Source organism: Misgurnus anguillicaudatus, chromosome 9, assembly GCF_027580225.2.
Source record: "Misgurnus anguillicaudatus chromosome 9, ASM2758022v2, whole genome shotgun sequence".
NCBI classification, from domain to species: Eukaryota; Metazoa; Chordata; class Actinopteri; order Cypriniformes; family Cobitidae; genus Misgurnus; species Misgurnus anguillicaudatus.
In genome coordinates, this window is record NC_073345.2 from 36,387,192 (window position 1) to 36,407,500 (window position 20,309).

The 20,309-nt window shown below is 40.1% G+C and overlaps 1 protein-coding gene across 6 annotated transcripts in view; it reads left to right on the top strand.

The window, feature by feature from the left end:
* Positions 1-20,309, top strand: part of znf462 (zinc finger protein 462) — a 37,530-nt gene that overhangs the window by 3,594 nt on the left and 13,627 nt on the right. For 5 of the 6 annotated variants that reach the window (XM_055180026.2, XM_055180030.2, XM_055180031.2 and 2 more), the window contains exons 2-4: positions 13,161-13,405; positions 13,537-18,869; positions 19,598-19,735. In XM_055180026.2, the coding sequence (XP_055036001.2) occupies positions 13,192-13,405; positions 13,537-18,869; positions 19,598-19,735 (5,685 nt within the window). In that variant the 5' untranslated portion in view covers positions 13,161-13,191. The remainder of the gene's footprint in view (positions 1-13,160; positions 13,406-13,536; positions 18,870-19,597; positions 19,736-20,309) is intronic. The other variant, XM_055180029.2, reaches the window with a different exon arrangement.

The window sequence follows — 20,309 nt, forward strand, 5'->3', positions numbered from 1 at the left end:
ACCTCATTAAGACAACTCTTGTTGCTGATAGTTTGGTGTTTATATTGAGGTCTCTGACTTTAGATTGCAGATTTTGGCAGATCTGTTATCAGATGTTGTACTTGATGACCCACTTCAGAAGGGTGATTTACAGAACCTTGTACTGCTGGGCCGGGCATCACCAAAGTGTCATGATGAGAGATATATCAGATGATCTTTTGCTCATTTAATATCACTGCAGTCCAGGAGAAACAGATGAACGATGAGGGTTTTTTTTGTCCTGTTACTGAAGTGAATTTGTTTGGGTCTTCTATGTTAATGGTGAGTAATGTGGGCTGTAAAATGGACCATTCACTGTGTTGAGGCCGCAGAAGGAGGCAAAAGTTTGGAGTGTTTTCCTCGCACAGCCTGAGAGAAAGAAACACAACACACAAAAGCCAATTCAAATGCTTCACTGGACACTTTCTTAACATGATGCATGGACTACACGCATGTGTTGTGTGTCTGTATACGACATGGCTTTTTTAAAGCAGTTATCTAAAGAAGCCATAAGTTATATAACCTTCAGAAAGCCTGGAGTTACACAGTTTTGTTTTACAACATTGCTATGATCATAATTATCAGTAGCAAGTGTTTTTGTACATGTTTAATGTTGCAAGTTAAGTTAATTGGCTTAACTAAATTGCATTTGTTACAAATTGATAACCACAAAAAACGATCTATATTTATCTTCCATTTTTTGTATAAAAAGAATAAAATCTGGTTAGATTAAGAAGATATTTACAGTTAAAGTGAACAAGGTAAGCTTGAGGTGGACTTTTTTTGAAAAAAACTTTGTTTGAAATTTCCATTGCCAGAGTTTTTAATTTTGAACTGTAAATGTCTTGCAGTTTGTTGTTGATGTTTTGTATGGATGGCCTTTTGATGCGAGTGTTTCATAAACTTGTATTTATTTGTTAAATCTCTAATGGGTCTGTTTTAGTTTTGGTAATCAACAAACGTAACAGATTGATTATAACTTGTATTGATTGGGAATATTAATGTAAAAAGGTTTCAGGAATATGACGTATAGAGCTGACCGTCTAACATGTTTAAAGTTACATGTGTGTGCTTGATGGTGTTTGACCTGATAGATCAGAATCGGTTTCTGTGTATCTCTAATATTTTCCTTTTGGCTACAACTTTAAGAGTATTCATAGTTTGTAGTCACATAAAAAGCTCCCACATTGTAATAAATTAGTTTTTTAGGGCTGCAACAACTAATCGATAAAATCGATAATGACATTCGCTGTCAATGACATCTCATGCTCCAGCATCACCGTCAAACAGCAACGACACATGTCAGGCTTCATACAGCGTGGACTGTGTGCTTATAATAATATACCAAGGAAGCAAAAGCGCAAAATTCCTGTGGGCGGAGTTTAGTTAAAACCTCTTAGATTGACGTCATTAAAGCAGGAAGTAGAGGGCTGTAGTCCAAAGCGGACATTCGCTGTAGTTTTTGAAAGGGGATTTCTGTTAAAGAAAATATATCGCCTGGCAGTGAACTTTGACCTTTATCATTTTGCAGGAATTATTTATGCTATTATAGCAACATTACACATTACTTAATGTTTGAAAAATGGGATCACAAAAAACTTCTGCTTTAAAGTAAGCAAGAAATCCAGGTTATTACTGTAACAATGCATGTATATCACTTTCATATCATAATGGCTTATTTATTTTGTTAATAATAATGTTAATTCCCATCAAGTACCCTCTCGATCCCTGCGCTCTGTCACTGAGCGACAGCTTTTGGTGCCATCTTAAAACGAGAAAAAATTGTGTACCTTCTCTGGATCTGTTCCTCATCTGTGGAATGATCTGCCGGTCACGACAAGATCTGCTGACTCTGTAGCCGTCTTTAAGAATCAACTAAAAATCTCTTCTGCCAACACCTCACTTACTAATACAGAGCTTAATATCTTTTTCTATTTTCCATCTTTATCTGTACATTTTCTGTTAAAAATAAATTTGGCTATGTATGCTGTGTTAGACTTGATGAGATTAGTTCTAGTGCACTTGCGTATTGCTGTTCTTCTGTTGATCTACTTGCTTCTATTGTTTACCTCATTTGTAAGTTCCTCTGAACAAAAGCGTCTGCTAAATGAGTAAATGTAAATGTAATCAAGGTCTGAAGTTGAAGATTAAAATGAGTTTATTAATCTGTGGCAAAATTTCCTCAGCAGCACATCCCTGAAGACTCGATACGTTTTGTTTGTTTATGTTTTGACATTTTAAGATGTTTTTTATTTAAAAGCTGCACAAACTTTTTTATTAAAATGTCAAAATCAAAAAGCTTATATAAGTTAAACCCTGTGGCTTTTGCACTTTTAAAAGTACACTTCTACATGTAAATACTCTTATAAGAAGTGAAAAATGTAGTTGAGTAAATATTAATTTCTTTATCCGATTAATCGAAAAATAATCGCCCGATTAATCGATTATGAAAGTAATGGTTAGTTGCAGCCCTAGAGTTTTCATAGACAAAAGTGTTTCTGGTCTCTCAGTCAGTATGAGCCATACATAATAACTGTAACACAATTAGCAGAAAGCGTTTGAGAAAGCAGAGGACAGTCAGTGGATGTCTGGTATATGTAAGATTATATAGAGACTGAGAGGAACTCTTTTAAATGTGTCAGTAGCTCCTGTAAGCCCTGCAGATGTGTATGGAAACATTCAGCGTTCTTTTGAGGGCTCTGTTCTTATAAAAGCCCAGCGCAGAGGAAGGACAAGGCGTCCATTGAGAAGGAACAGCGCCGGTCTTGTCGACCGAATCCATTCGGCTCTGTCCTGCTGGACTGGATGATGCTAGTGTCCAAGTCTGATTAAATATTGAAGCTGTTAGAAGGAAGGAAGGAAGATCTTGTTGGTGAGTTAATATTAATGGATCTCTCGTCTTTCTAACGTCTAACTGGAAGAGAGCGAATCCGGCCTTTTTTTCAAGCATTTCAACAAGAGCGACTCGATTGATACTGAGACATCTGTAGGAATTGTACCATGGTGACATTGGCATGTTTTGTTACTATTTATACATGAGAGTTTTTGAAGCTGTGTGGTTAAAGTCCATCATTTTCGTCTGTTTAGGTCTGGATGGTCATTCAGATTTGTGTTTGTTATGTGTAGTTTTGTGTTTATGTCGTCTGTTAGCTTCTGCTAAAAGAGCAGATTTTCAGACCAGATAAGATGTGAAACTTCTTTTAGTAGTTTTTCCTGTAACTCTGTAACTTTGAGATCTTCTCAGAAGGACACAGAAGACCACAGAGCTGCATACTTTGGCTGTGGTCCACAGACAGATGAACCGTGTGCAGTATCTTAGTGTTCGTCATGCTTGTGAACGTTGTGTTAAGAGTCTGTACTGATAGACAATACACAGATAGTCCACAACATGTGTGTAGAAAGAGCTTAAGACTGTACTAACCCGGTTTAAATAACCTGAATGACTTGTATGTCAGTTTTGCTAACTGGTTCTTCCTGTAGCTTGAATGTAGTTTTCTGTGAATCATTCGAGCTTTATCATGGATGTGATGTCTCTGAGATGGCCGTACTTTTTAGTATATTGGACCACGTGTGTATTTTCCTAAAGCCCTGCAGCTGGAGACCAGACATCAAGAGAGAGTTTTTCCAGTAGTAATGTAGGCGAATGAACTTAAACCATTCGAGTTGTCACCAATAATACTTCACACAGCCAGTAGAAACTACGGCAATGGAAATGCATAAATGTGCACAAAATAAAAGTTCTGCTTTGCAATAAACTCTTGTAATTTTGGTTGTTGTGTTTTACAGTAGCACTGACTGCATCATGAATGTGATCTATTTCTGATAAGGATGTGAAAGTTTTAAAATGACATGAACAGTAATTGTTACTAAAATAGTAATGTGAGAGAATCTGCATGCTCTGAAAATCTTCACAGAGCTCCAGAAGCTACCAGAAATGTCTTGCTGCTGTTACAGCAGTCTGTACGTCTGTGTTCATCTCATACTTATGTGAATCATTCATTAAGGCTGGGCCACACTAAATCACAAACATGAAAAAATTGACAATTTAATTTCGTTTTGTTTCTATACACTCTACATATGCTGGGTTAAAATTAACCCAGAAAATGTTTATATTTGACCCAACGATGGGTTGAAACAACCCAGCATTGGTTAAATTACAACACAGCAGGCTGGGCTTGTCCCTTTTTGACCCAATGCTTGGTTAAAAATAGCCAATGTTGTGTTATGCAACAATGGGTTAAAACAACCCAGCATTGGGTCCATTTTAACTCAGCAGTGTATGTTCTTTCCATATTTACCCAACATGGCTTAAAATAACCCAGCCATTTTGCGAGTGAAGTATAGTATGTGATGGTGACAGCACACCACCAGATTCCCTTCACAAACAACGTGAGTCTCGTCCGTGAACACCCATTCAAATCCCATAAAGTCTCTTACAGAAGTGGCATTAATACTTATGGACAGCTTTCTGTCTCACTTTAGACTGTGCCTGTTGTGCCATGACTGCGGTCGATATGCTTTCATCATTTATCAGCTAGCTTTCTGATTGGCGTTTGTCCTCAGGGCTCCTCCCACAGAACAGGATTTCTCATTGTAAATATTAAACATGTTAATTATGATTTGTGATCTGAGCGGCCACCATGTGCTTCTAAGCAGATTCAATTACTCCTAACATGGATTCATTGGATAAGACCAACAAGACGATCAAGACTTTACATAAGATTGTCATTAGGGTGAAAATTCAGTCCAGTTATCTTCTAGTGTGTGGTGGCCTTTAGTGGAAAACTCTGAACAACAGGTACTGAACACACGCTGAAGTTAAAGGTGACGTTCTTTCCTGTGTTATCCAACCTGTGATTGTGTTTACGGTGCGTGTTCATGTTATAACACTGTTTCCACCGTCATATAAACGGTCTGATGCTATCTCATTCTGTGAAGTCCCGCCTTCTGATTGTGTAGCTGGTCCAGTGTGTTGTGATTCGACAGCAGATGTGTGCACGTTGTCCAGAAAGTTTACGCCAGATTGAGGAAGCCGTCCTTAACAAAGGCCAAACATAGGGATTTGACTCAACCAGGGGATGAAAATAACAGCGTCTCAATGACATGGCAACAAAAACACTCTACTAACACAACTCTTCCTCTTTTCCATGGAAGCACAACAAGTTCACGCTCTTTTTTTTGGCTTATTCCTGTAGGCGGAGGAATATTTTCATCATATATTCGAGAAGTAGAGGACTGTATTCCAAACCGTCCGTTCTCTGTAGTCCCTGAAAAGTGAATTCTGCTAAAGAAAATATATGGCTTGGCATTGCTTTATAATTTTGCAAGCACTGTTTATGCATTGCACACCAACTAAAGTTTGAAAACGGCACCTTTAACATTCACTATTTAATGGCATTCTATATAAATATTTTTAACTGTAAATGTTTCAAATAAAAAACAGCTCTTACAGGACACTAGCATCTCCGTCAAATACTGTTGTTGTTTTGGAGATTTTCTCTTGAATTGTCTGTTTAACAAACTTAAGATCTGAAGGAGATCAGAGCTATGATGGTAAATATGAATCTTCATGTTGTTGATACTTACAGTATGTTGGTTGTGCTGTCTGTACAAAGTTTCATGTCTGTAGATTATGACTGAATGGTTTTAAACTAAGTATTAAGAGAAGGATTTATTTCTTTCAAACATCTTCTCTGTTGTTTTCAGTTTATTGGAGATGCTTTCTTTCATTAGGATCTTTTGTATCTAAACAGAGGAGAATCTCCTTGTCATTGGTCAAACATTTTTTAAAGCTTTTAATGTGTTATTCAGTTTGATGGTTAGACATGTTTCAGTTTTGGAAATTTCCGACCGGGCCAAACTCTGAAAGAGAGCCGCAGATCTGGAACTGAAAACTGATCTTCCTGGTTTCTGTCTTTTCTCCTCATGTGTTATTTTATTCCTCATTCATCGGAGTGAATGTTTGTTTATATTTTCAGCACAGTAAGTGTGATCGCTCTTGAGTTTTGTTGGTGTATTTTTAGGTGAATGTCGGTAGTGTCGTGTGTTTGCTGTGACAGTTTGTTGTTGTTGCTCCATCATGACAGCAGTTGAGCTGAAAGAGGAAACTGAAGACTGAGAAAAGTTTGCAGCCTGAATGATATAGTTTCTGGTTTAACAGAAGATAACTAGACAACGTTTAGATGTGTGAACTAGTACTTCTGTGTTCCTGTATTGAAGTCCTGAGCTTCATCCATCATCATTAAAAACATCATTCTCCTGCCAGAGGCCCACAGTTAGAAATGAAAAATCACATTTGATGCTCTTTTTTTATAAATGCAAAGCTGAGATTTATTTGATAGATTGTTGAAGAGATGTTGACAGTTTATTAGAGACGGTTGTGCTATCTTCATCATAGATTTGTAAAAGTGCTTTGTCTTTTACAGAATGGTTGAAGTTATTTTGTAAGAGAGGTTTTGCAGTGTCGTTGACCCGGCGGTTAAGTCTTCAGATAAATATGACCTCTTCTCCTTCAAAGTACTGTGGACCTAATGGACTTGTAAATAATATTCACCTTCATGTCTTCATCGGTGCTGTATGAGAAACAGTGGAGATGGTTTTGTTATGGAGATCAGGTGTCTGTTTGTGTACCTGCAGTGCAGTGTTGTCTTGAGGAGCACAAAATGGAGGATGACCGTCATGGTGTCAGCGGTTTCCTTGACGCTGCAGCACTCGTGTGGCGAGTGAAATGGAGTCGCGCTGATTCAGGAGATAATTCAGTCAGGAGCAGTCGAGCGAGGACGTGCTTCAGAGTCACAGAGCAGATTTCTGATCATCTGAAGATCACTGACTCTCCGTCTTTAAACACTGCTGCTGATTTTTACCTTCAGCATCTGCTAAAACTACAAGACATTTCTTTCAAATGAAACATTAAAATGTGTTAATATTACCATTGGCTGCACATTATGTGACATTATTAATATGCAATGACTGGTGATAATCTGTAGAAACCTTTACATTTATGCCTTTAGCCACATTGCAAGGTCTGCATTTTTATCAGTATGTGTTCCTCGGGTTTGAACCCATGACCTTTTGTGCTGCTAACGCAATGCTATACAGGAACACAGCAGGAGGATTGTGATTTATAAATGAAGGTTTTTACTCTTCTTAAGTGGATGAGGAGGTTTTGAGCGTTCTTCTCAATCCTCTTGAGTCATGTCACGGTTTGACTTTACCACTGTTGATCTTCACACACAGCTCATGTTACCTTACTAGCTTAACCAGTTTAATCATTCAAAAACACATGTTACAATGCCAAAACTCCACAGTGAAGATCTTTTATTTGATCTGATGGACTGAATTAGATTTTCATATCGAATGACGACCCCAGCAATGAATCACCAACGGTTCTGTGAATCACTGCAGATTTGAACTGAATCTTTGCTGGTTGTTGGTTATGAAATATGTCCATTACATCCCATACCAATATATATACTGAAATATATTTTCTCCAATATATTTTTTGGCCATTTTTGTGTATTTTGAAATATATTTTAAAAATAAAAGTATTTTAAAGCATTTATATTCACATTGCATTGGAAGAAAAACTTTGTATGTTACAAACCTGTAAACGTAACAGGTTTGAAAAGATTAGATATTTTTTGTATTATTATAAATTTAAAATAATTATAAATGCTTGTATAAATGAGGTTTTGCATCAGATTTGTATAACGGTATATAAAACCGCGTGTTGTTGTGTTTTTGTGTTAATTTTTCACTGATAGTGTATCAGTAACTCGTGGGTCAGTCTGCTTTGGTTTAACCCTTAAATCTTCATGTGTGTGTGTGTGTGTGTGTGAATCATTGATGCTGCACGTCTCTATCTGCTGGATCAGTTTGAGTTTTTCTCTTGTGTTTGAGAGACTTTGGCTGTAGTGCTGACGTGATGTTTTATAAAGATGCCAGCAGTGCACTTTCTTCTCTCTGTCCCAGCTCATGTTCATGAAAGATATCTGATGGACTGCTGCAGATGTTTGGCATCTGTCAGGGCTTTGTTGTCATTTAAACAGTATGAAGAAGGTTTAGGGTACACAGACGTGTACTGAATGAGTCTGAAGCTTCGTGTCAGTTTGTTAATGGATGACCTATTTCTTCTGCCATATGCTTCCTGGAAGGGATTTGCTCTCAAACATAAAAGCCAATGATTTGGTTTGAAGAAGAAGATTGTAAGCACATCACTGCAAAGATCTCATGAGTTTAGAGATTCATTTAATGACTTCAGACAGGTTGTGCTTTTTCTCGAACATGAACATTTTAAACCAGTAGCTTTCGGTTTGTGTCTGGATCAGCCTGCAAAAGCATGACTGTATCTTAGAGCTGATCGATGATGGGCAAAATCATAATCACGATTACTCTGTGACTTTGAAAACATGCATTTATTTAATCTTTGTGTAAGCGTTGCAATAAACTACATGTGTCAAAGCAGTAGTGCCTTCAGAAGTGCCATACAAACACAACAGTTCAAAAGCATGCAATTTATATTTTAATCACACAATAATTGTTTTACCTCAATTGTCTTTTTGTAATTGCTTGAATCAAAAATTAAAATTGAAAAACGATTAATTGCAAATCCCTACTGTATCTATAAAATCATTCTAGTCCACTACATATACTGTATATGGTGTACTGCACATTTGTTATTAAACATGAAACAGGAGAACGTGTTGTGATAAATGTTTATGTTATGTTGTTGTTACACGACTTCATCAGATTCCATTTGCATAACAGTTTTGTAGTTTTTAATTGTGTAAGATTCATTTAACTTGGTGTTTTGTATTTGATTGAGGATGAATAATTGAACACTTTGCTAAACATTTGTTTTGCAAACATTCAGAAGCACGCTGGCATAAACAATGACCTCAAAGTCAACACACAAACTACAGCATAGTGTTGTTTTGTATGTTTCTTTAAAATGATTTTAGGAAAGTAAAGAAGTTGTATTTTTGTGAGTGCTGTTTAGCAGAAACATCAGATGAGAAGAGAGAAGCTTAACAGAATAAGTACGTGTTGTTGTTTCTCTATCTGCACTAAAGATCTGTGACAGACAGAGGTGAACATCATCTAACACTTCCTCATTTAAACACATGATCAGATGTTTTGAGGAACTGTTTCTCCTGCTAGAAACTTCACTGAAGATCCAAACTCAACCAATGTTTCATTTTCCCTTGCCGCTCATCATATCAAGTGTTTGTGATATCTGGAAGAAAGTTTTCATGAGAAGATCACAGACACACCGACAGTCAACGTGTTCAAGTCTGAGAGTAAATTCTTCATCTTCTTGCTAAAAATCGGATTAAAGTCTACACTGCAGAACATGCCTTTCTTACTTGGTATTTTTCTCTTGTTTTCGGTACAGGTATTTGAACATTCTTGAATCGAGATGCATTTTCTTGATGAGTCCCAATTTTTGGACAATAAAAAAAAAATTAAAATTGAAAGTGAATTTGTGCTTAAAACAAGCAAAAAAATCTGCCAATGGTGTAAGAAAGTTTTTAAGAAAAAATGTTTCAAGATTTTCTTGCTTACTCCATTGGCAGATTTTTTTGCTTGTTTTAAGCACTAATTCACTTAAATTTTACGTTTTTTTTTTTTGTCAAAAAATTTTCGACTCATTAAGAAAATGCATCTTGATTCAAGAATGTTTAGATATTTGTAGTAAAAACAAGAGAAAAATACTAATTAAGAAAGTCATTTTGGGCAGTGTAATTGTTCTGGATGATTACTTTAATCCGTCAGATTAGTAATGCTGGGTTACAGTGTTGGGTCAAAAAGGGACAAACCCAACCTGATGAGTTGTAGTTTAACCTATGGACATTTTTCCTGGTTAATTTAGGCCAAAGGCTGGGTATGTCTCTTTGTTTTTTAGACTTCTGTATAATTGACTTGTTGACTTGCTGGCTTTATGATGTTGTAGATTCATCATGTCTTCAAAAGGATTTAACTCCAGACTGATTTGTTTTATCTTAAGCCACAACTATGGATGTGAAGCAGAGATCAGAGAGTTATTTCAGTTGCTTACGTAAGTTTTTCTGTGTGGACTAAGAGCAACATTCCCTCTTCCAGCCAAAATAACTCCCATGCTTTACTGTAGGAAGTGTAATTTGGGAAACTGTTGGCTGTCTTACCGTCATGTGACATTTATCAAGCAGACCCATGATCAGATGATACCAACAGCTCTTCATGGTGTTTTCATGGTGTTGCTGGAGTAAATTCATCCAGAAGTATCATTGCATTGCCTTTGTGATATATGTATATATATGTTCAGATGTGTCGTGTGAAGGTGTCCAGCCTTAAAACCACATGCTGAACATTCATCTTCCAGCTCACTATCATGAAGTGAAAGAACATGAAACTCACTTCCTCTAATCTGTGGAAAGACCAAAAGCTTGAATGATTTTAGAAGAAGCGTCTGCTATTTGAATTCATTTAAATTGAGCTACAGATAATGTTTTCTGTCAAGTTGCTTTGAAACACTGAGCGTTATGAAAGCTCTCTCTTGATGATAAACACACATCAGTAGACTCTGATAGTTGTATTGAAGGTCTGATAGTCAGTGTGTTATCTCAACTAGTTAAGAAGTCAGTCTTAATGATACACTGCGTATTGATGTTGACAAGAGCTTTTAAAATCTGAATCTTTTTTAACGTTTGTTATGTATGTTTGTAGTAAAGTACAGTCTCTCAAAATTCTTTCTCTTTATAATATGATTGTGGTAAACTTTAAAAGATGTTTAAAAATCTGCAAAAGCTTAGTTCAGGCTGGCATGTGAGAAGGTTTTCATTGCCGTCTTTCTGCTGATCTGTTCCTGCAGTGGATTGTGGGTAAGCTACATCTGTTAGATGGATTTCTGTCAGCTGCTCTCCAGTGGCAGTGAGACGATCTGATCTGTGAGTCCATGTTACGCTCGAGCTGAACACCTCACACACACACAGACACACACACACAGACACACACACACACACACACACACACACACACACACACACACACACACACACACACACTCTTAAAATGGCTGCCCATGAAGCTCAGAGGATCTGTGAAGCTCACTTGTTGGGTTTTAAATCTTTCTCTTGCTTGTTTTCTCTTCACTGATTCTCCAGATATTGTTGTGAAGATGTTTGGTGTGAGTGTGTAACTTCAGGGTGGAGCTTTATTCAAAGCTGAAACTCAACCTGAAGAGACAATGACACGCGCTGACGGTCCTGCTCAGAATGAAAGCGCTGTTTGTTTTTCAGGCCGGAGGTGTAGGAGCTCGAATGTCTTTCTTCGAGAACGCATCTACTCATCTAGCAGGAATTTCAACCCGTTTATAGTCTTGTATACCTGTACATGACCATGAATTCTTCTCTTTTTTTAGTAGATATTTTACAGGACGGTTACATCCCTCTGAACTCTACTTTGTGATTTTTCTCTTCACTGATTCATCTCAGTTTGCCCTCACAGACTGAGTTTCCTTCTTAAAACTGCTTTCTGAGTTTCCGCTCGGTTCCTCATCACTCCTGAAGGCACTTTGGTCTATTTTATTTGTTTGTTATAACATTTGAGGCATTTGATGTGCAGTGTGGCACGTATAACACTGAAGATTTGACCGATGAGCACGACACCTTGATAAAATACACTGAATCAAACATGGTTGCTTTAATGTTTGTTATTTGCTGTCATTATTTTTCCACTAATATGAAATTAAGTTGTGCCCTAAAACTGCTTGCTTACAAATATTATTCAAAATATATACATTATTAAAATGTATACAAGTTTAGGACTCTTTAATGTTATGTAAAGGATGACAGAATATACATTTTTGTGTGAACTATCCCTTTAATGCTTTTATTTGTCATTAGGAACCTTAGATCAGGGGTTCTCAAACTGGGGACCGTGATGTGAAATGGTGCCATTGGGGGGCCCCACTTTTATGACATTTTATAAAATACTTTAATTTATCATAAATTCTGTGTAACTGAACTTCAGAACAATAAGGCTACTAACCAAAAGTACACTACATTGTATCATTTAATGTGTTTTGCTTTATTTTAAGTTTATAATGTCAGTGGTTCTCAAACTTTTTCCGTGTGCGGCCCCCCTTGTGTATGGTGCATTCCTTCGCGGCCCCCCAAAGAAATTTATGACAAAAAACTGTTCTAAAATTTAACATTTTTATTAAACAAAACATATTAAGTTATACAAAGTAGTGCTGTTGGTTAGTAGCCTTATTTCTTTTTAGGTTTAATTACACCGAATTCATGATAAATGAATGTTTTTTTTTATCAAAAAACTGGACCCGGACCCCAGTTTGAGAACCACTGTTTTATGACATAAATTTGGGGGTCCACGAAGGGATGCAACGTACACAAGGGGAGCCGCATGCCAAAAACGTTTGAGTCCTTTAGACTTTCATAATGTTGATTTCTCTCGTTTAGATTTGCTTATTTAGTTTCATTATATTGAATCAAATGATTACACAAACTGTACTGTATCTGATTTCTGGATCAGTTTATAGACCTAAATAAATATTTAACTGATTTAATTCATCTCACTCTAGTATGTTAATGCAAAACAGCAGAAGTGTTTGTATACTGACAGTGTGTCTACAGTATGCAGTGAAAAGGGCAACCATTCACATTTTAATGAAAATGTATTGATCAGGGACTGAATTTTCAGTTCATTGACTTGCGCGGTTGCCGGGTGCTCTTAGGTCATAGGATGTAATAATACCAAGCTCTAAGTGATGGCCCATCTCATAATCCTTTGCAGTTTCACCTCATTTCTGAGTCCTCTGTATTTCACATCTCTCAGCGGATTCGCTCAATCTTATTCCAGAAGAGCCTGATACAATCGGATGTAAATATCAAGGCCCACTGGTGTTCTCCATCTGTGCCTTATCCCTGAATAATAAAAACATCAGCCTGTAATCCCTCCCCAGCTACTGTTTCTGGAACAGACTGAACACTTACTGAAACGATTGAGTTTGTGTACTTTGCAATTTATTGTTTACGTTATAATATATATTGCTATATAATTTACGTTCCAAGCATGTGCCGTTGTTTGTTTACTCTGGCATCCCTGCAGTTTGTTTAAGTATTTCTGTCTGTCTTTGGTCTCAGGTTTCCCTGATTTTCCAGGGAGTCGTGAGCAATGGAAGTGCTGCAGTGCGATGGCTGTGATTTCCGCGCAGAGTCCAACGATGAGCTCAAAGCGCACATACAGGACGTCCACACGGCATTCCTGCAGCCCGCTGAGGTGCGAGAGGAAGACGAATCTCCCCGAAGGTCCAGATCAAACTCCTTAAACTCCCTCAGCCCCTTAGAGGACGATGAAAACCATTACAGCTCAATGAGAAAGGGTACAGGTATCAGAATTTGTTGGATTAATGTTTATTTGTGACTTGTAACTAGAATTGAAAAATTCGATTCGTATTTACCGGTCGTTATGTATAATTAGTTTTTAACCTTAACCCTATTTCTGTGTTTTCTGTTTCAGGCCTCAATACCTTGAACAAAGACCTCGGGCACTTCTCTGGTTCAAAACAAACAAAACCTAATCAGTCATCAAAACCTTTGTGCAAACCATTTTTTCAGTGCAAGTTCTGCGTGCGCTACTTCAGATCCAGCACTCTTCTCAGTGAACACACAAGGAAGGTCCACGGTATTACTGGAGAAGTTTCACTAAGCGACGAGAGCTCCTTCAACATTTCCAAGCAGTCCGCCAGCACAGTTACAACTCAAGGCAGTGTAGGAACGATCTTCTCTTGCCAGTATTGCAATTATAAATCCCCACACAGAGCACGAATTCTCAAACACCAGAAAGTGCATCACAAAGATGGTCTACCAGGCCACTCGAGTTCGCCTGTGGCGGCAAAGGTTGCCGATGTGGACTCCGATGTCTCCTCCACTGAAGAACGGTGCGAAGAGTCACAGAGAGATGTTCTAGAACATCACGTGCTGGAGTCTATGATTAAACCCCAGTCAAAGGGAAGCTTTAACTGTGAGTGGTGTGGCTTTCAGACATCACAACGGCAGCCATTAGCTAATCACATGATGAAGAAACACCGTAACATGGTGAAGATCATGGCATCATTGCAGCAGCCCAAGATACAGGATGGAAGCGCTGGATCCAGCAAGTCTGATTCTGCCTCGTCAAGGAGAAGCACTCCAACCTCCAGTCTGGTACTGAATGATCTAGCTATCAATGAAGGTTCCTCCACGAATCCCTCATCAATCAAAGGATCCTCTGGCAGCGCATCACTTAAGGCCACTAAAGGGAAATCAAATTTTCAATACGCACCGCTCGCAGCAAAAATACCCAACAGCACAGGATCTTCCATACTGTCCGAGAGATCCACTTTCACCATGTCAGATATGTCTAGCTCTGGTGTGGCTCTAGATGCCAGCACATTGAATGATTCTAGAAGCAGTTCAGATGATGAGGTCTGTGACTTGGATGACCCTAGTTATACAGAGCCAGCTGAGGATTCCACTAAGCTGCTTCTCTCAAAGGAGGATAATGATCTGCTGGAAACTAAAGGAGTTCCCTTCAGAAGACACATGAATAGGTTCCAGTGCCCTTTCTGCTCTTTCTTAACCATGCACCGGCGTAGTATTTCTCGTCACATAGAAAACATACACTTGTCTGGTAAAGCTACGGTGTATAAATGCGACGAGTGCCCCTTTCTCTGTACCAATCCACTAAAACTCGACACACACAAAAAATGTCACGCTGGCTCCTCTGAATGGGATACCATGGACTTGACCGGTTACAGTCCGGACGGTCATACCGAACGCTCGGAGCCGGTAAATGGAGGGAACGGCAGCTCTAAAGTCAATGGAAAAAAATCCAATACATCCGAAGACCAGCAGGGTCCTCATCGGTGCTCACTGTGCAACTTCTCTACTACGACGCTAAAAGGCTTACGTGTCCACCAGCAACATAAACACTCGTACTGTGATGGTACACAAGTCACGACTCGTTCAACACAAGACGGCTCGTTCAACGAGCAGCACGATTCGGAATTGGAGTCGCACAGTTCCTCGAGCTTTGTTCAAAAAACTCAAACATCCATCTTGGGATTTTCAAACAAAAAGCACCTCATCGGCAAAACGGCCAGAAAATCCATCAATGATTTGCCCTTGGATCTTTCTCCTGTCAAGAAAAGGACGAGGATCGATGAAATTGCAAATAATCTCCAGAGCAAGATCAGTCAAAGCCAACAGCATGAGGATGTGATTAATCTCGAGGAGATGGATGGTGATGTTGAGGAGAATGGGAATCACATCGATTTTGAAACGAGAGAAAACTGCTACACGTTCAACACTCAGCAGCTTCACGTCAGACACAGTGGAGGGCTTCAGACTGAGCGTGGCGTTGGGAAAAGAAAACGCAATTTGCAGTCCAAGCTCAGCTCAAGAAACATTCCTGTTCAAGTCACTATTTCTGATGATGAGGATGAATCTAAAGATGCCCACGATCAAAGCAGTCAAGATGGCAGAGACATTTATCAAGACAATATCGAGTACACAGAGGAACCTGGGAACTTGTTCTATTGCAAACACTGTGAGTACCAAAACAAATCAGCTCGCAGCGTCAGCACACATTATCAGAGAATGCACCCTTATATCAAGTTCAGTTTCAGATATATTCTAGACCCGGAGGATCAGAGCGCAGTCTTCCGGTGTCTCGAGTGCTTCATTGAATATAACAGCTTTAATGATCTGCACCAGCACTATATGACACTTCATCCAGAAGCGAGCAATGTCTTAAACTTCAACCAGCCGGATCTGGTATATATGTGCCGTTTCTGTTCCTACACCAGTCCGAATGTGAGGAGCCTGATGCCGCATTATCAAAGAATGCACCCTTCGGTGAAGATCAATAATGCTATGATTTTCTCCAGCTATATGGTTGATCAGCCTCAAAAGGGAGCTGCTGAGTCCCAAACACTGAGAGAAATCTTAAATTCTGGACCAAAGAGTTTCAGCTCCGCCTCGCCTGGGTCCAGATCATCTTCAAGTCCCGCTCTCAAAAACATCTGCAAAACCCCTGACGCAAACCTAGAGGCTGAAGCCTTTAGAGAGGGTCTCGGTGGAAACACGGTGGTGTACGACTGTGATATTTGCTCTTTTTCAAACCCCAACATGCACTCGGTATTAGTCCATTATCAGAAGAAACACCCTGACCAGAAAGCTTCATACTTCCGCATACAGAAAACCATGCATGTCATATCTGTTGACAAAGCACAGCTGTCGAGCAACTCGGCCTACGGCTCGTCTAACACGCCAAAGTCTTCGAACGTTATCCTCCCTACAGCTCAGGATGAAGACTTGTACTACTGCAAACACTGTGTCTACAATAACCGGTCTGTAGTGGGTGTTCTAGTCCACTACCAAAAACGTCATCCAGAGATTAAGGTAACAGCAAAGTACATAAAGCAGGCACCACCAACCCCAGGACTTATGAAGCTTATGGATGAGTTACAGATCGCACCCCCTAAACAGTTTCTAAAGCAGTTTAATAACAACGGAACCGAAGTCCCAAATAAATCTAAATCTGACAAAGGGGAATCTGAAATGCTTTTCTTCTGCCAACACTGCGACTACGGAAACCGCACTGTCAAGGGAGTCTTGATACACTACCAGAAGAAGCACAGGGATGTAAAAGCAAATGCTGACCTTGTCCGTAGACATACAGCTGTGGTTCGGAGTCAAAGAGAAAGAGCACAGATGATCCAAGCTGGAAGCTCTGGATCGAATGTGACCGTAGCTACCGAAGCCGAAAAATCCAAGCCGTTGCGATCTTTGAAGTGCAGACACTGCCCCCACACGTCTCCTTACGTGTATGCCCTGAAGAAGCATCTGAAGAAGGATCATCCTACTGTGAAGGCCACAGCCATGACTATCTTACACTGGGCTTATCAGGATGGTGTATTGGAGGCTGGTTATCACTGTGAGTGGTGCATATATTCTCATGCCGAACCCAGCGGCCTGCTCATGCATTACCAAAGACGCCACCCGGAGCATAACGTCGACTACGCGTACATGGCCAGCAAGCTGTGGGCTGGCCCAGATACTTCCACCAGCAGACAGGCTGGCAACTCAGAAACGAAGCATTACCAATGCAGAGACTGTGCCTTTGAGGCTTGTTCCATATGGGACATTACTAACCATTACCAAGCGGTACATCCCTGGGCCATCAAAGGTGATGAGTCCGTACTCATTGACATTATCAAGGGGAACCGACCCTCAGAAAAAGTGCTCCCACAGCTGGCCAAAGGACACTCTTCCATGTCTAGTTCGTTCTGCAGTGACCAACAGGAAGAGGGCGGAGCTGAAATTGGCCACCTGACACACGATCGGCACCCTAATATGTCTCTGTCTGCAAGCTCGTCTATCTCCAACAACCCTTACCAGTGCACTGTGTGTTTGTCTGAGTACAACAGTCTTCACGGACTCCTGACCCACTATGGCAAAAAGCACCCGGGCATGAAGGTGAAAGCCGCCGATTTTGCTCAGGAAGCGGACATCAACCCAAGCTCCGTATACAAGTGCAGACACTGTCCGTACGTGAATTCTCGTATCCACGGTGTTCTCACACACTACCAGAAACGACATCCGTCCATCAAGGTCACAGCCGAAGACTTTGCAGATGATGTCGAGCAGGTCGGCGAAGTAGTTAGCGAAGGGGATGAGAGGTCAAAAACGCAGAGGCAGGGCTATGGTGCGTATCGCTGCAAGATGTGCCCTTATACACATGGCACTTTAGAGAAACTAAAGATACACTATGAGAAATATCATAACCAGCCTGCGTCAGACATGTTCAACTCGAATGCAGCACAATCGCCGGCCGAAAGAGACGATTCCATTGCAGAATGCAGTAACAGCAGCGTGACGCGAGCGTCCGAGGTCTGCGACTACGACGTCAAGCTCTCTGAACTTGCAAAGAGCGACCAGCACGCGGTGTTCAAATGTCAGCTTTGCAAATACTTCTGCTCTACGCGCAAGGGTATCGCTCGCCACTACCGGATCAAACACAACAATGTGAGAGCTCAGCCTGAGGGTAAGAACAATGTTTTCAAATGCGCCCTCTGCTCTTACACCAACCCCATCCGCAAAGGCCTTGCCGCTCACTACCAAAAACGCCACGACATCGATGCTTACTACACGCATTGTTTGGCAGCATCCAAAACATTGAGCGAGAAACCCAACAAGGTGATGGTGCCCTTGACATCAGAGCCGGAGACTCCGGCGATGAGCGAGGAACTGAAGCTGGCGGTGGACCGAAGGAAATGTTCGCTGTGTTCTTTTCAGGCGTTCAGCAGGAAGAGCATCGTCTCGCACTACATCAAACGCCACCCGGGAGTCTTTCCAAAAAAGCAGCCCTCCAACAAACTAAGCCGTTACTTTACTGTGATCTATGCTGACGAGCCAGAGAAACCTCCCTCCGCGGAGATTGTAAACGTAGTTGAGGTAAAAGACGAGGTGGAAGCCGAGGGTGACGTAGAGTGGCTTCCCTTTAAATGTCTGAAATGTTTCAAGCTCTCGTTTAATGCGGCAGAGATGCTGGTGACGCATTACAATGACGGTCACGGCGAAGAACTCAAGCGGGACTTTGTCACCATTCCCAGCCCTGCAGAAGATGGGACGGAGCTCTATCAGTGCACCCACTGTGAAATCAAATTCTTGGCCCTTCCAGAACTCGCTGTCCATCTGATGAACCACAATGAGGATTTCCAGAAAAGAGCCATGAGACAGGAACGGAGAAAACAGCTTCAAAGCAAGATAAAGACGGCGGAGCCACTGGACGCCAAACCTGAGAATAAGGTACGTACTGTGGCTGTTATTTGTTACGGGTGGGAAGATGCTGTCAGAGAAATGCCTTCCTGTTTTCCAGCGCTGTGAATTACTGTGAAATATATAAGGGGGCTTGAAAGTAACACTTTCAGTGTAGATTAAGTGGTTTTTAAAGTGAATGTATTACTTCATTTGAGGTGAATATGGATAAATGTTAAATAAATGTCAAAATATTTATACTAATCCTAGAGCTGGGATGATTCTTACTAATAATATCTGTCCGATGTTGATTCTAAATCGCAAAGTCAATATTATGCACAGCTTTTTCATGTACTGCGGCTCTGTGATCAGTATTAAGTCCTTATCTGAAATCACTGTTAGTTTGGGTCGTTTATAACATGCATTTGAAAAAGCAACACTCGTCAAACACAATATTTTTATTTTCATGAAATTACCTGAAAAGATTTGAAGAACAGCAATATAAATATGCTTATAGGCGTGTGTGTAATGGTTCTTCTTCTGCGGCCCATATTGAGTTTCTACATGAGAGCGCCCTCTGGCTTTTGGGTGCAGCTACATTTCACCCTAATTCATTAAGAAAGCATAGCAAGCAGAATCACACAATTAATCGTCCCAGCCCTAGCTAGTCCTGAAGGACGTCTACAGTGATCGTTTAATGTTTTTTTTTTAAAGTTACACAGTTGTCACAGGATCTCTTCTATAACTGAAGACATTGAAAGATCTCTCTTGTCCTACAGGTGGAAAACACAGCCGATAAAACTCCGGCTGGTTACAGGTGTAACTTTTGTGTCGAGGTCCACTCCACCCTCCGTGCCATCTGTAACCATCTGAGGAAACACGTGCAGTACGGTGAGGCCAAAGAAGGTCACGTGAAGGTACGAACCACAAGACGTACAAAGATTGAGTTAATGTGAAATCAATATCCATTAATGACTACAAGTACATCTATCATCAGATTAGGTTATGGCTGTTGTGAAAACAAATACAACCCGATCTTAATGTCTTTATGTTGTTGTTTTATATGTTCTGGATATTGGGATGAGGCTCAAATCATTCCCAAATCTTTCTCCTGGGAGAGTGTTGGATGTTTTCTCTTGCATCTTTATTCACAGGACAGTTGTTTAAAACCACAGCGTTTATCTTCCTCTGAAGTCGATTTCACTCTTGTTTTAAATGATTTAACAGCTGCACGCTTAAGTAAGAGAACAAATCCTCGTAAGAAACATACAGCAGAGTAGGTTGTGTTTATGAAATTGCTTTAAACAAAGTTTATAAATCTGACAATGAAATGATCTGTTTCTGCTGCGAACACCATTGAGATGTCTTCACATGTAGACAGTGTTAATATTCCAGTGATGGTGTCAAGATGGCAACATGAAGGCCAGACTTAAGGAATGAAAGCCTGATGAAGATCAGTGGACCAAGAGCTCAGGATGGTCATATTCTTGC